General features: G+C 35.9%; 1 protein-coding gene across 1 annotated transcript in view; it reads left to right on the plus strand.

The window, feature by feature from the left end:
• Positions 1–16,556, plus strand: part of LOC114649428 (PC3-like endoprotease variant B) — a 534,722-nt gene that overhangs the window by 202,488 nt on the left and 315,678 nt on the right. The window contains exon 7 of the mRNA XM_051924671.1: positions 1,362–1,475. Coding sequence (XP_051780631.1) covers positions 1,362–1,475 — 114 coding nt within the window. The remainder of the gene's footprint in view (positions 1–1,361; positions 1,476–16,556) is intronic.

The raw sequence follows: 16,556 nt of genomic DNA on the forward strand, positions 1-16,556 counted from the left end.
AAAAAAGCCAAGCCATTTTACACATGACTGTAGATAGATAGATAGATAGATAGATAGATAGATAGATAGATAGATAGATAGATAGATAGATAGATAGATAGATAGATAGATAGATACTTTATTAATCCCTAGGGCAAATTCACATACTCCAGCAGCAGCATACTGATACAAAAAAACAATATTAAATTATGATATTCTTCACAACTAATATGAGATTAAAATTAATTATTTTGGCACAAGAACAAGAATTAAATCTGTAATCTGTGTATTAACTATTAGTGATTAAATTAATTATTTTACCCTTCTTGTTTACACAATTGCACCATAATAGGGACAATTTGAAATGGCTAGTCAACATGGTCTGTATGTCATTGCGATAGAAAATGAGTAGACTTGACATGGGCAACATCCAGGTATACAATTTTAACTCAGGGTGCAAGATCTGTGCCGCAGCAGCTGTAACCACTGTATTAACGGGACACGCTACACCACATAGTCTGCAAAATCTCTCAGGGTAAATGTGAGGGAAATGTGTCTGAAACAGCCTGCCTGCTTTATAAGGACATCCTGATATCATTTGTACCAGCAAATGCAAATTAGAAAATGAGGTCATATATAACATTTTAACTTTATATTTTATTTTCTCTGGTAACAGTTTGCATATAAGAAGTCTTATTTCTATCAGCCAGACATTTACTAAAGACTTTTTAATATGTTTAACTTATTTGGGATTTTATATAATACTTAATGGCATAAGGGATGTTACTCGAATATACCATTTATCTGTGTGCTGATTGGTGTAATTGAAATGCTTTCCAGTTATTATATATAAATGAATATATTATATTATATTATATTATATTATATTATATTATATTATATTATATTATATATAAGTAATACAATTAAACTGTTCTCTTAAGACTAACCAGTCTTGCTGTGATGAGCCTAGCTGCTCACATGGTGAGGCTCCACCACTGGTGAAAATAAAGACCATCAATCTTGGAATTCAATTTTCGAAGGAGAATCACAGCTTTTCGTTAATAACTGTATTTTTTCTGCAACAGTACATTAATTGAAAAGTTGTAAATGTGGATTCAGTAGAGTCATGTGTGCATTGTAAATTGAAATGTTCCACTGTGATTTTGACGAGTATTCCTGCCTTGTGTCCAGGGCTGCTAGGATAAACTCCAGTCATCTAATACCCAAAATTGGATTTTTTTTTAAAGTTTGAAAGTATTTAAAAGCTTTAAAGTATTATAAAAACAAAATAACAGTCATGGTTATTCAAACATAATGGCCAAATACACGTTTAAATTATTAGATAGTCATAATTATCTCTATAATATTTTTTTTTTCAGCCCAGAGTTAACCTGGAGAGATGTTCAGCATCTTATTGCCAGGACAGCAAAGATTCCTAACCCAATGGAACCTGGATGGAGAATCAATGGAGGGGGATATCATATTCATGACAGGTATGGCCAGGACTGTCTCAAGAGATGATTATGGCCCCAGGTGACATGGGATGAGTGTTGTGGGATTCTAGTATGGAGAGGTGGTGGCAGGATTTAGTGCTGAGGCGATAAAATAGCTACCTAAGTGGCTGATGCAGTTGTTGTTAATGCCATCAGTACTTTCGGGTGTCTCACTAGCATCCTTATTGATGAGATCCCCACCAATGTTCTTTTCTTCTTCATATCTGATTTTTACAACAAACCTTTCAAAAGTCCTTTTAAGTGAAAGATTTGCATTCTCCGTTTTCTGCGTCATGCTTTTCTTTTCCTCACCCCCACTGTGATAATTAGTCTGAATCACTGCTTATGCTTGCCATTGTTCCAATGGCTAACAGTTTTTGGTTGACTGTTTGCTTTGCCACATCTGATTGGGCATGGCATATGGCCATGACTCTATTTTTCCATTAAAACATATAAAACTGTTACATCAGTAAAGAATTATCACTACCCACTACTGGAAGATAGACAGGTCACCAAGGTGATAAGCTTAAAATGTCACCTTTTGGTAATTTTGACAAGACAACTCAGAGTTCAAAACTGCAATGATTAACAACCAAAGTAACTCTAGCAATTTGGTCATTTGGTGATCACTTAAATGCTGTGGTGAGATTTTTGTATAAATGGAGATAAATCAAAGTTTTGTAAAGGCTGCAGTTTCAAGAAAAAACCTACTAAAACTATAGAGAAGTAAGTAAGTCATATTACATTTCTAAAAATTATTTAATTGTATCACTTGTATCTTGCATGCTTTGTTTAATTTTTTGTTAAGATCTGATTATCGTAATTTACATTCCTCCTCACATGAGGTTTGATTGAATTCAATTAATTAATTTGCGTATTATTATAATGGATCGTTATGTTTGGTGATGTCAGCAAAATTTAGTTTTCTTGATGCCACCATTTTTGTTCTGTTGTACTGCCCTTTGCTCATCATGTCAATGCAATTCATACAACTTATTAAGTCATCACAGCCTGTCTTAAGATAAGATTCCGCCATGCCTGTCTTAGCGTCCTTGCTTTGGATTTCTGTTTCATTACTTACCTGAAATATCTCCATCTTACTGTATTTATAGTGTAGAGGAAGCTAAACAGTGTTTTCATGAAGAATTTATGATTAGAACTTGTTGCTTGTTTTTGGACTATGCAACTGTTTATTGTTATGGTATTCATATTCGGTTCTGTTTGTTCTCTCGTGAAATGATATTACAGTACCTACAGTATGTTCAGCTACCTGACAAGTGTTACTTACAGAACAGAGTTACTTGGTTAAATAATGGACACACATCCAAGTACATCAGCCTAACTGGAACACATTATGACTCACAGACAGAATACTTCAAAATGAAAGCTGTCTCATATAATACATTACACAACATGCTATACAGCATTCTAGGATTATGTTGCAGATTCATAACTTCAGTTTGTAGTCAATGGAATACTACTAAGCGATGTTTTAGTAGCATGTCTATGCAATTCTTCATTAAAATAAGGTCCTAGATGCTGAAATATATTCTTTTTGTAAACATTTTCATGTCTAGGTGTGTGGATTTGTTAACTGTTAGCATCTTTTTGATATAACACTAAGTTTACCCATCAATGTAGCAGAACCATTTCTAGTCTCTCATCTCTATTACTAGTTATATAGCATTCAATTTTTGTCATTCTTCATTTAATCGTGTAGCCAAAACGGACCAATCTAACAATCTATCAGTTTTCTTTTCTGTTCGACTCATAGGGTGACAATAATGTAGTTAGCACGTGTTGGTTTCTGTAGAGAGTGGAGTGATATCTCAAAATGTGTATCCATTTTCTACAGCATAAACATATATTTGTGTTTATGAAAGCATATTTTTACAACTTCTCTTGAATAATGTGAATTCAGTTTTATCAGATTGCTTTTCAAACCTTTGGAATTAAAGAAATTTAGGATTGAAAAGAGCACTTTAAGACCAATGCCTTTTCAGTCAACTTTATACTAATTTCAATATAAATGTTAAATATTTTACATTTTATTGTAGTCTCTGGTGCTGTGCACAATATGAGTTCAATAAAGATCCAGAGTACAGCTATGTCCTATAAGCAGGTGTCTATTTTATTATGTAGAAATAGTTAAATGACAAGGTCAAGGTAGTGATGTGAAATTAATTTGGACAAATAGATTGTATAAAATAAAAAGAAAGAGGATGGATACATATACTGTACACAACAGAAAAAAATCATAATATGCATGTAATTTGATTTGATTTACTTACATTTTTTGTTTGACTTACTTTCCCATTAAAGAGTTTTGTTGCTGAAGCTGCACTTCAAGGTTATTATAGTTTTGCTTTTTTATATTAGTTTTTATTTCTATTTTTTCTGACCTTACTTGGAAATTCAGTTTAGTTTTTCCTTCAAAATGTATTTTTAGTTTTAATTTAGTTCTTATTTCACAAAGACATTTCTATTTTATTTTTTTATCTATTAGTTTCAGTTTTAGTAATTATGGGTAAAGAGCTACTATGGAGTTTAGTTTTGTGTCACAATCAGACAGAACTGTACACTTAACGGGTTAGGATATGAGTTTAAAAGCTTACTACACTACATTGTTTACTATCTGGTTTTGTTTTTGTCTAGTAAAAACAAGCATAATCAAAACCAGATACTGAATATGAACAATTTTATACAATTTTATCATTTTTAAAAGTATTTTTCTATATCATTTTTGCTGAACAAATGTGTGCTGAATGTTGGCACTTTTTATCTTTTTTTCTTTTATTGCTCAGAATGGGCCAATTTGTAATACAATTTAGGTGAATTTTAAGGTTTAAGGGGTTTTTTTTGTACTCTACATGTCTATACCACACAACATATCCTGCTCCAAGACAATGTGCTTATAATGAATGCCTTCAATATTGCATTCAAAAATTCAAATACAGCTGAACCTCGGTTTGCAAGCATAATTCGTTCCGGTATTCGTTCCAAAGCACTCGTATATCAAAGTGAATTTCCCCATAAGAAATAATGGAAACTCAGATGATTTGTTCCACAACCCAAAACTATTCATATAAAAATGATTAATGTAAAATATAAAGTAAAAATACATAAAACAAATTAACTTGCACTTTACCTTTGAAAAGAATCATGGCTGGTGTGAGTGAGTTTGCTAAACTCTTGTGGGATTGCACCCAACGGGATGACACGCGGAAGAGAGTCCCAAAGCAATCGCAGTCACCCAGCGCTGTAGCAGTTCCCCGTAAAAGCGAATCCGAAAAGATCGCGGACATGCTATAAGCGCCTGCCGTCAATGGGTGATACAAGGAACAAGGAACATTATAAATGTGCAGGGCCCTGCCTGACTGCTGTGTCTGTGTATAAATAACCCAGCTGTTGCTGTTTCAAGCTGAATAAAGCTTGTGTTGCTAAAGTACTGAGACTCAGCTTTGTGTTTTAGGGTGCAAGACGGGGACTCGCATGTCACAGCACACATGCGCACGCGAGCGCGCGCACACAGTCACAATGCTAATGCTGTAGTAAACACTATACGCTCGTACGGATGTTGACTATATGAGTGAGGCACGCTGACTCAGACGGAGAATAGGAGACAATTGCCCACAATCCCGCAGTGAGAGAGAGAGAAGAACCATCAGCTCAGTTGTGATCACATGACACTCAGCAGACAAACTACTCGTACTGCAAGACCTCGCTCGTTTATCAAGTCAAAATTTCTTAAAATTTTTTGCTCGTCTTGCAAAACACTCGTAAACCAAGTTATTCGCAAACCGAGGTTCCACTGTATTGCATTTATTTTCTACCAGCCATATTAATCTCTGATTCCATCTCAGGCACGTTACTTTTTTAAAGCAAAAGTGATAGGTCAGCAACAATATTCTTATTTTTAGAAAGGATTTCTACTGTGCAAAGTGGTAGGTAAATTATTGTCAACAATATGCAGAGACCTGAGAAATAAACTGAAACATTACTCACTCGTGATTTTTATGTCCATATGTTAAAGGTTTTGTTAAACAGCACATTTCGATTTAGGCTTTAAATTACATCTTATGTACAAGCGCAAAGAAAGGTAGCACAGTAAATCACTTTCTATTTCACACCCTTTACGTGCCTGTAGTCAGCTTGCTCTGTCACCGCAAATGCTGTGTGAACAGCCGCCCTACGTCACCAGCTGCCGTTCACTGGATGAATATATTCAGGTAGCTCATGGTGGATTTCTTTCTGTTTTAGTGTTAAAAGTTACAAGTGTTAAAGACTCATGGCAAGAATATTCATTCAGTATATTTTTAGTAAATTATTATTTTATTTCAGTTAGTCTTTCCAGCTACTTTAATAGTTTAGTTTAGTTTTAGCTTTTCATTTCGGCTTTGTTAATTATTTTATTTCAGTTTATGACAATTTTTTTTAATAATAGTTTCAGTTTAGTTTTAGATTTTAGTTTTCGTTAACTATAATAACCTTGCTGCACATGATGTCCTTTTCATTTTATTCTAAAATAGCAGCATTCTATGACTTATTAAACCTCTAAAATGTCATTTATAGTGGGAAGGGTAAGCAAAACAATTAAGGTTTTTTAATAAAAATTATGCATATTACACTTCCAAAAATGGTTGATCACCCTCAGTGCATCTTATTATTTTAGTTACATGCTATGGCTTTTCTTGATCACACATTTTTCGAAAAGGGCAGAGCAAGCCAATGGACAGAACATTTCACAAAAGAGATATTTAGTGCATTTGTCAATGACTGTTTTTAAAACTGAACATTCGCTTTACATAAGTAAAATAATCTATTGAAAACTCTTATACAAATTTATGTTAGAATTAGAAAAACCTGTTTTTGATCACGTTGGATTTCCCGATGCTTATAGAATGGGATTCGTTCAACTCCATTTCTTTTACTAGATAGATCTATTATCTTTTTTCTTGTAAAGTCTATGACCATTATTTAAGTTTTAGTCATATTTTCTTTTCTATAGTTCAGACTGCACCATTTAATAAAAGCTGATGTTAACACCACCGATACAGTATTATAATCAGCATGTTTAAAAAGTATGTGTGTCTCAGATGAAGTTTGTCTCATTTGCACTGTGCATAAAAGGTGTAATACTGGAGTAAGAAAACAGCCTTATGGAGCTGCTTTTTTCAAAGCTTTTAAGAATGACAAAATATGAAGTACCTGAATAACCACAGCATAAATCTGAATTAAATGCTTAAACATCTTGCTCATCAGTAAACATGGCTGAATATGAAGTGAACAGATAAAATATATCAAGTGTTGTTATCATTTTGGTCTTTTAATATATTAAAATTTATAACATGAAAGAGGTGCAGAACAAAAGGGCAACACAGGATGAACTGTCAGTATAAAGTTGTAATAGATAAACATAAATCAGCAATCACATAAATGGGAAATGAACTAATAGTTAAAGCAAAACCAAAATTTAACTACTTCAGACCGGAATTGCCAGGAAAACTAGTGTTGTCATGCTAAACAAAAAGGTTTTTCCTTTGAATTATAGTTACAGAGCATGGAGCCTTTCATTAAATAACAAGGCTTCCTAAACCACATGACCACAAATCACAAACGTGAAGCAAGCCCCCTAGTAATGACATAATAAATTCAAAATCATGATGGTAAAAAATGAATACATGAAGATAACATTTACATTCAATGTAATTCTGATATCTGGAAGATCTTGGTGATGTTTAAGCTTCCTTCTAAATTGCATTGGCTAGCTTGGTGGGCTTCTCATCAGCTTTTTGTTGCTTGATAGGCAAACTGTTTTGGTAAGAAAAAGTATAACCTTTAGGAAAATGTTTGCAATATAATTTCTTCAGATTATGACATTGGCATCATATATATTTTTTATGATGTATCATACCTTTTCACAGAGGCACAACTTCCAGACTTGAGGGCAGTTTTTAAAAAAATAAACATTTTAACCAATGTAACTTGTTATTTACTCGCCCCCCTGCTCACGTTGCTCGCCAGCCTCCCGGCCTACGCTATGCACCAGCCACGTTGTGATTTACTGACCCCCTGCTCTTTTTGCTTGCCACCCCCATGGCCTGCGCTACACGCCAGCCACTTTGTGATTTACTTGCCCCCTGCTTGCTTTGCTCACCAGCCTCCCGGCCTGCGCTACGCTTCAGCCACTTTGTGTCTCTGCCACTCATGTATGTGGATTTCACTTTCACCAAACAACAAATCTGTTAATTCTCGCGGATAGGCCTCTTCATTGGGAAAAAACACTACTTTTCCCTGATGGCAACACGAATTAGACGATCTACAAGTCTCCGACTTAAAGTTTAAAGCCAAACAATATCTACATACTTCTGTTATATCACCTATGTCCATATATTCAATCTCTTTTCACTGTTCCGTTATTTCACCGAGTAATAATTTCTGTTTGTTAGTGCTAATGTGATCTTTACTATTAGTTTTTTGAGACATTCGAATTTTAGTACTTTCATAATCTCTAACCTGTTCCACATGTGTATCACACCAACGTTTTTTAACCTCTTTACGACATTCTACATTGTCTTCTACTCTTTGTCTTTTATTTCTGACCCTGCTTGGAGCTGAGAGCGCAGGAACTGTGTCTGACAATAGCATTCACACAAATGAGAAGTAATTGGACCGTGGGCGTAGTTGTAATTGTTTGAGAGGAGTGCAGGACTTGTCAAAATCTCTTGGCAAAAAGTCTTGTCTTGGAGCACCTGAAATTATCTTTCACAGGAGTTGAAATTATCTCTGAGAAAGTCTCATCCCAGGATTTCCTTTTATAATAGAGAGACATAGCTTTATACACTAACGCGTTTGCTGCTGGCTTGTCTGAAGTTTAGACCATCTGAGGTTCAAAGTTAATGTATTTGTAAGTTTCATAAGGTTACTTAAGTTTTTATTTGAAATATTTTCAATTATTCACATAATTCATGTGTGTAATGGGTATGCCATCTATGTATCCTGTCAAGATACAAAGGAAAACAGGAAAAATATATCTGAGCTACTCACAAAGAAATGTATTTAAATTGAGAGAAAACACTAATCTTACAGAGATCTCAGTGTGAGACTCGGCACTACATGCTGTCTACCAGTGAAGAAAAATTGTTTGTGTAATCAAAATGCTTAACTCTTTAGAAAGCTTCACATAATTGCAACCTCTTAAATGTATGAATAAATGTAGACTTAAAGGATAAAAGGCAATTCAGTTACAGAACAGTTTATATATATATGCCAACTTATAATTCTTTTTGCATCGAAAAATGTTTTATACAGTACGAATTTCTTGAAATACACTGTTTATTCAGAATTGCATTGAAAATTGTATGTCAAGGTACTACTATACACATCTTATTCATTATTATATTACATTCATGATTATTATTATTATTATTCCAGCACACTAGAATCCTCTGTGATTCTTTATTCATTAACACTTAAGAAGCAGGGGTATTTCTGAATTAAGGGTAAGTGGGGCACAATCCCACCATGTATTGAGTAAAATAAGTAATATTCTGCCCTGAGTAATTTAACTTATCATTAAAATGTTAATAATAACTGTAAACTTTGTCTTCTTAAGCATTTTTTCTTTTTTTTTCTTTCATTTTTTTCTTAAGCATTTGACTTTTCAAAGTCATTTCTTGTTTCTTATGTGCTTTTTTTTTAGCATGTGAAATTTTGCCAGGTGCTGTGTGAAGAAATTATTATATACAGTGTATATATATATATAATATTGTGAGAACCGGTCCGAACACCATCAGACAGAGAGAATGTCTTTATAAAAGCACACGTTTATTTATAATAAGTCCCACACCGCACACAGTGCTCCCGCACCAAACACCCCTAATATGGGCCTTTCTCTCCCTGTCCGTGGGCCGCCTTTCATCTCTTCACGGGAGCTTCTCCTGCTCCCACTCCCGCCTCTAGCTCCCTGATTGTAGGGAGGCGGCCCCTTTTATTCCCACCCGGATGTGCTCCAGGTGCCTGATGACACTCTTCCATCAGCACTTCCTGGTGTAGCAGAAGTGCTGCCCTTGCACCCGGAAGCACTGTGGGCGTCCTTGGAAAGATCTTCCTCCACATTCCCAGGTGTGGTGGAAGTGCATGTTTCCCGGGCTCCATGAGGCTCGGGGCGCCCCCTGGCGGTGGCCACGGGCCCCAATCGGCTTGAGCCTCATTGCTCCTTTCCCGTGGTCCCCTTAATATCCAGGGCAGTTGCCCTCACGTGGCCCGGGGGATGTATAAGCCACCTCCCGGTCCTTCCAGGGATCCCGGCTGGGTCTGTCTCCCAGCCTCCTGTGACAATATATATATATATATTTACTGTATATATACTGTATACATAAATATGCACCACTGAGCCCCTAAACACTGAGACACAACTACACACTACAATCCTGGGTTCAAACAGAAGATATTTTATATTTTACAATACCTCCGTGTCCTTTCCACAACAGTATAATGCAAAATTCTCTTGCTTCCTTCCAAACCTCCCACGTAGTCTCATCCACTCTCCTCCTGACTCTGAATACTCACGCAAAATACTCGACTTCTTTAAAGCGAGGCCCAGCACACTGGAAGCACTGTTGGTTCAGGTGGAAGCTCTTCAAAGAGGGTATAATGATCCTCTACTTCTCCCCTTGGTGACACCCAAGATCCCTGATAGGGCTGTTCTATGTGACTACAATTTCCAGCCTACCTTATAGGAGTATCACCAGTGGGGTACTGCCATTGTGTGCACCCAGGGATGGTGGGCTGGGGGAGACATAACTAAAGGGAGCAGCCACCTTCTGTCATTCCAAGCAGGCCTCCATCCTGGTCAGGACACAAGTCCAACTAACAGGTACCACCTCATGCTACCAGTAGTGACAAGGACACTAGCAAAATGCAACGTTAGAAAAGAAACATTCAGGAAGGATAAGGAGAGAGCAATTGTCTGTGCCCACTACCTGCAAAATCATTACATTTTGGGGGGTTGTCTTGCTGTTGCCTCTCTAGTGCACCTGTCACAGTCACATTCATTTGCACCAAAGCAGGTGACGTTGATTCACAATTGCTTATTGCTTCCTAACTGGACAGATTGATATTCCTGAAGCTTAATTGACTTGGTGTTAGACAATGATGATTAAGTGTTCCCTTACTTATTTTGAGCACTGTATATATATTGCTATTAAAATGTCACTGATAAGAAGGATTAATTATCTTTGTTAAGCAATGACAAATGATACTAACTTGTTTAGTAGGTTACAGGTGGACAAAGGGTTAGACAAAGGATGATTGAATTATCAAAATGGTTATGAAAATGTTTTCTAAAAATGCAGACTTTAGGGGTACAGTAAAGGATCAAAAACATATGTGTGACCCTGAGGATGTAACACAACTGAAAACAATGCCGTAGGTTTAATTTGGACAGGATGTGTGTAAGTGAAAAGCTTCTGTTATCCTAGGCTGATATAGGTAATTTACTGTAGTTGACCTATTGTGTTGGGCCAGATAAAATCAGGCGCTGTCATGTCAAAAGAATGCTTTGTGTAAGGTGTTACCATACTGACTATACGCTCAGTTTTGAAATAATCACATACATGTTATTTATATTTATACCCATTGTGAGGATATTTTGGAGGTACTACCTGGGAGTAAAAGTTTGTCTTCTCTGATATAAAATAAAGACTGACTAGTTACTTAGTTTTTAAAACTTTTCTTCTTTTTAAGAGTAAAGAATAATAAGAAGAATAAATTAGCTTTTTGTTTTTTCTCTGTAGCTTATATGTATCACAGTGAAATGCAATTAATACAAACACCTAAGAGTATACCGTGAGTGCAAGTAGAGTGATGTTTCCTAATCTAATCAAAATGTTTAAATTTTAAAAATTAATTTATAGCTGCTTCTGTCATTTCTGTCTAAATGCATCTTTTGCTGATTGCTGAAATGTTAAAAATTCAAGCTACTTCTCTTTGTTGTGTACACAGCACCTTAAGACTGTTATAATGGGTGATCTGCAGAAAGGTACTGTTGGATAAACTCTTCAGATATAAAATGTAAGGAAATCTGCAATTGTTATTAGGTTAGAAATCTGTCACGTTACAATATTATTTGACAGGACTGTGAAAGATGCATAAACCTTATTAATTAGGTGTCTCTGCAGTGTTTTTTAAACAAGCTCAAAAGGTTTTTTCATATGTGAAGTGTGAGTTAATTTATGGATGATAGAATAGTTCCATTACACATTTTACAGCTTTAAAAGACACTTTAGTATGTTGTAACTTTTCAGCATTTATAATTCCCAAAAGATTTTTATTTAAATCTCATGACTGATTATCTTAACATTCATGTTGAAACAGACAGGTAAAATAATACAATAAACCAATATGAAAGTGCAAATAAAATTTAACCTCATAGTATTTATAGTGTGAAACAAGTTAAGCAAAATGACACCTTTTATTGGCTAACTAGAAAGATTACAATATGCAAGCTTTCGAGGCAACTCAGGCCCCTTCTTCAGCTTGCATATTGTAATCTTTCTAGTTAGCTAATAAAAGGTGTCATTTTGCTTAACTTCTCACTACATCCATAATGGCTAACATGGTACAACACCCAAGAACTACATAGTGAAACAATAAATAAATCATAGAAAGTGTAATTCTGAATGTAAATGTCTTGTATTATTTGCTGCACTGTATGTCACTAGTACTGTATTTTGATATTTTTATCTTTGCTTGCCATCTCATTTAACTAACGTAATAACATTCTCAAGCCTACTTAATCCAAGTCATCGTTGCAAGACATGCAAACCATCCCAGAATATCAGGCACATAGAAGTCATACTTGCCTTAAAACAAACACAAAGTGAAAGTTTACAATTCTCAGTTACTCTTACATGCGTGTCTTTAAGGATATTGAAAAATAAGAAAACTGTAGCATCCAGAGAAAAAACCCATTCAGACACAGGAAGAATGTGGAAACTCCATACAGAAAAAATGTATCAATAATTTTTATTATATGTGTATTTATACCTTGTTTGCATACTTAAGATTATTATAATTCTTGGTTGATGTATATTTCTGTCATTTTGTCTGTTACTGTAACCCTGCAATTTCCTATGGAGTTAGAAACGTTTCCACCTATCTATCATAAAGAAAACAGAGGCTAGATCTCAGTGCCATCTTGTATCCTTACCATTTCTTCCTCTTCTTCTGGCTGCTCCCGTTAAGGGTCACCAAAGCGGATCATCTTCTTCCATATCTTTCTGTCCTCTGCATCTTGTTCTGTTACACTCATCACCTGCATGTCCTCTCTCACCACATCTATAAACCTTCGCTTAGGCCTTCCTCTTTTACTTTTGTCTGGCAGCTCTATCCTTAGGATTCTTTTCGCAATATACTCAGCATCTCTCCTCTGCAAACCAACGCAATCTTGCCTCTCTGACTTTGTCTCTAAAGGCACACTGTGCTACAGAAAATGCTCCATCATTTGAATGAAATGTAAAAACCAAGGTCCTGACTCTCTGTGGCCATAAACGATCCCTGGGCAACCTTCGTAAAGAATAGAGTGTATCCCAATGTCCTGGCTAAGTTGCCTACCATGGTCTAGTCATTCTAACCCCCCCAAAACCCCCAATCATCCCCTGTTTCTCATTGGCTAACTGTCTCTCACTCCTTCACCATGGGACAGCTTAAAATGTGTGGTGAGCGTACTGGTGCAAAATGGCTGTCATTGCATCATCCAGGTGGATGTTGCCCATTAGTGGTGGCTGAAGTGGCTCCGCCCTCACTGTGTAAAGTGCTTTGAGTAGTGAGAAATGCGCTGTATAAATGTAATAACAATAATTCTTTAATTTTTTTACCATAAAGTATATTAGCATGACAAAACAATTTTTAAGCTTGTACACTTTACTGTTATTTACTTTATTTGTTTTTATACTGTTTACAGTGACATAATGGATGTTATCTTGGTTAGTATAAGTCATTCAACTTTCTGAAGTGAATGAAATGTGTACATGTAATGATAATGTCATTTAAAACTGTATTGTTACTAACTTATATGTAGAAAAGAAAAAAGGTCCCCTTTATCTTCCTTAGTAGCTTCATGTGAGAATAAGAGACTGTTATCTTGATGCCCCTTGCTTTGCCCTTCCAGAATCACAAAAGCAGCTATTTCATTTTAGTTTAAGGGAATTTGCTGGTAAATTTTGAATCAAAACAGTGGAAGACATACCGCTCAGGTTCTCAAATACTGTATATTCTACAAATAAAGCTAAAGCATATGAAAAATTCTCCACATGATTATCTGAGAATCTATACAACTTAATCTGTACATATTTCAGATTTATAGTCAGGATTTTACATTTTCACATTAGGGATATCCTGTTGTTTTTCATCTTCTAAGACATTACCAAGAGTTTTCAAGCTGTTAGAAATGTTTCAGACACTTGTAGAATGGCTGTTGGATATCACAATGAAGGTCAAGCATCATCATCTCTTTGCAGACAATCTGTATAATGTCAGTTTATGTTGTATCTTGTGAAGTATTTCCTTTGTGTCTATTGGAACAGCGTGGTAATGGAAAAACAAACATACACCATTGAGCAATTATTATATAAATTATTACAGCTAAATTACTTTCTTAACATTAGAACTTATAAATGGCTGTTCTGCTGTGTTTTGGATATTACAAAATTGTAATCAATGCAAAATTAATTGTATGTGGGTAAAAAGGGATTTTCACTTAAAGGAGAAAACTCTGTATAATGTGTAGATATGTACATACATTTACAGCAAAGTATCAAGAGTTAACCAGCTAATATATAAAAAGACTGTAACATTGTGCAATTAATACTGAAAAGTTATTTGGCATAGAATGAGCTTAAAAAAATGTGAACTCAGCAGGAATTGTTCACATTGTGCTTCCATGAGGAAAAAGGCAGGGTATGAGTACTGCCATTAGATTTCTCAGAGCTCGTTTACCTACTGTGTTTTACATGCAAGTAGTACAATTTAAGAAATAGCTAGTTTTCATCTACCTAGTTATTAATACCTCCTGTTTCCAGGAGGCCTGAGTCCTTTCTTTCTTGCTAACGCAGGACAAGTACAAACACCACTTAACTGTAGAGGTATTTGTTTTGTTCTCATTATTGTAATAGTTGGCCCAAGTGTTCACCTTTGGCACATGTCTGATTGTACAACATTTAAGAACGAATACACTTATTGTTAAATGTGTTCAGTTTCCTTCAAAGCTAATGTTATTAAAATGTAGTTAAAATAATCATTGAAAGTAACTTCATTTCACAATGCCAACTCAAAAGCAGCATTTACAAAAATGCCTAGTTTTGATTAAAAAATATAAGTTTGCTATCTGTGATAAAAAAGATCCCAAGTCTTTAAGATAACTGTGAGGATTTTAAGAATATATTTCATCTTTATTAATAGCTTTGTATGAAATGTCACCCAGTTCATCCATCCATCCATTTTCTAACCCGCTGAATCCAAACGCAGGGTCACGGGGTCAGCTGGAGCCAATCCCAGCCAACACAGGGCACAAGGCAGGAAACAATCCTGGGCAGGGTGCCAACCCACCGCAGGACACAATGTCACCCAGTTATTTTGCAAAATCCTTAATTTAAAAAAAAAAACACATACAGTGGAACCTCGGTTCACGACCATAATTCGTTCCAAAACTCTGGTCGTAAACCGAGTTGGTTGTGAACCGAAGCAATTTCTCCCATAGGATTGTATGTAAATACAATAAATCCGTTCCAGACCGTACTAACTGTATGTATATATATATATATATATATATATATATATATATATATATATATATATATATATATATATATATATATATATATTAGTTTTTAAGCACAAATATAGTTAATTATACCATAGAATGCATAGCGTAATGGTAAACTAAATGTAAAAACATTGAATAACACTGAGAAAACCTTGAACAACAGAGAAAACTAACACTGCAATAGTTCGCGCTATAGTGCTAGGAACCGCTCGCTAAAAACACTTTTTTTAATGAGTTTTAAGCACAGGGGAAAAAATGAACATTTGAAAAATCCGTAATTTAATAAACCACCAAGAAAAGTAACATTGCAACAATGCAGGCTACGAACCGATCACTGTAAATAGAACTGAAAACAAAAACAAGCCTTCTCTACCTTATGCGTTCCTCGCTCGCTCGCTCGCTCTCTCTCTCTCTCTCTCGCGCGCGCCTGTGTGTGTGTGCGTGCATCTCTCTTTTGTGAGCCTGGAGCGCCTGTGTTTGTGTCTCTCTAGCGAGCTCCTGTGTGTGTGTGTGCGCACCTCTCTCTCCCGCGCCTGTATGTGTGTGCGTGTGTCTCTTTTTTGCAAGCCTGGAGCGCCTGTGTGTGTGCGCCTCTCTAGCGCGTGCTCCTGTGTGCGTGCACGGCTCTCTCTCTCACGCTGCCTGTGTGTGTGCCTCTGTCTCTCGCGCTGCCTCTGTGTGTGTGTGTGTGTGCCGTGCTCTCTCGCTCTCTCTCTTGCTCGCTGCACAGGAAATGCACAGGGAGAGACTGAACATGTACAAATCGAAAGGGAACCTGGCTTGTTCGTATACCGAGTGTGTGGTCGTGAACCGAGGCAAAAGTTTGGCGAACTTTTTGGTCGTAAACAGAGTTGTACGTGTACCGAGACGTTCGTGAACCGAGGTTCCACTGTACATCATTAGTTTTCCTGAAACATTTGTAATTGTCTGCAGTTATCACTGATACCTCACAGCGAAAGGGACCCATTTTGCATTCTCCCACTTTGTTTGCATGGGTTGTTCTCCTTGTGCTCTAGTTTCCATATATCACAGGTGTGCATTTTATATTATTGGGCCAGGTATGAGTGTATGTGTGTGTGTGTGTGAGTGTGCATGTATGAACATGCTTTTTGATTGGCTACCCAATGTCTTCTTAGCACCTTCAAATGGATTAAGAGGTTTAAAAAATGCCTAGATAGAACTGTGTAAAATGCTAAATTATTTTAAGCAAAGTAATTTGAAAATATCTGAAATATGGCTTTAAATATCTAAAAAGA

The sequence above is a fragment of the Erpetoichthys calabaricus genome, chromosome 3 (genome assembly GCF_900747795.2).
Source record: "Erpetoichthys calabaricus chromosome 3, fErpCal1.3, whole genome shotgun sequence".
Lineage (NCBI taxonomy): Eukaryota > Metazoa > Chordata > Cladistia > Polypteriformes > Polypteridae > Erpetoichthys > Erpetoichthys calabaricus.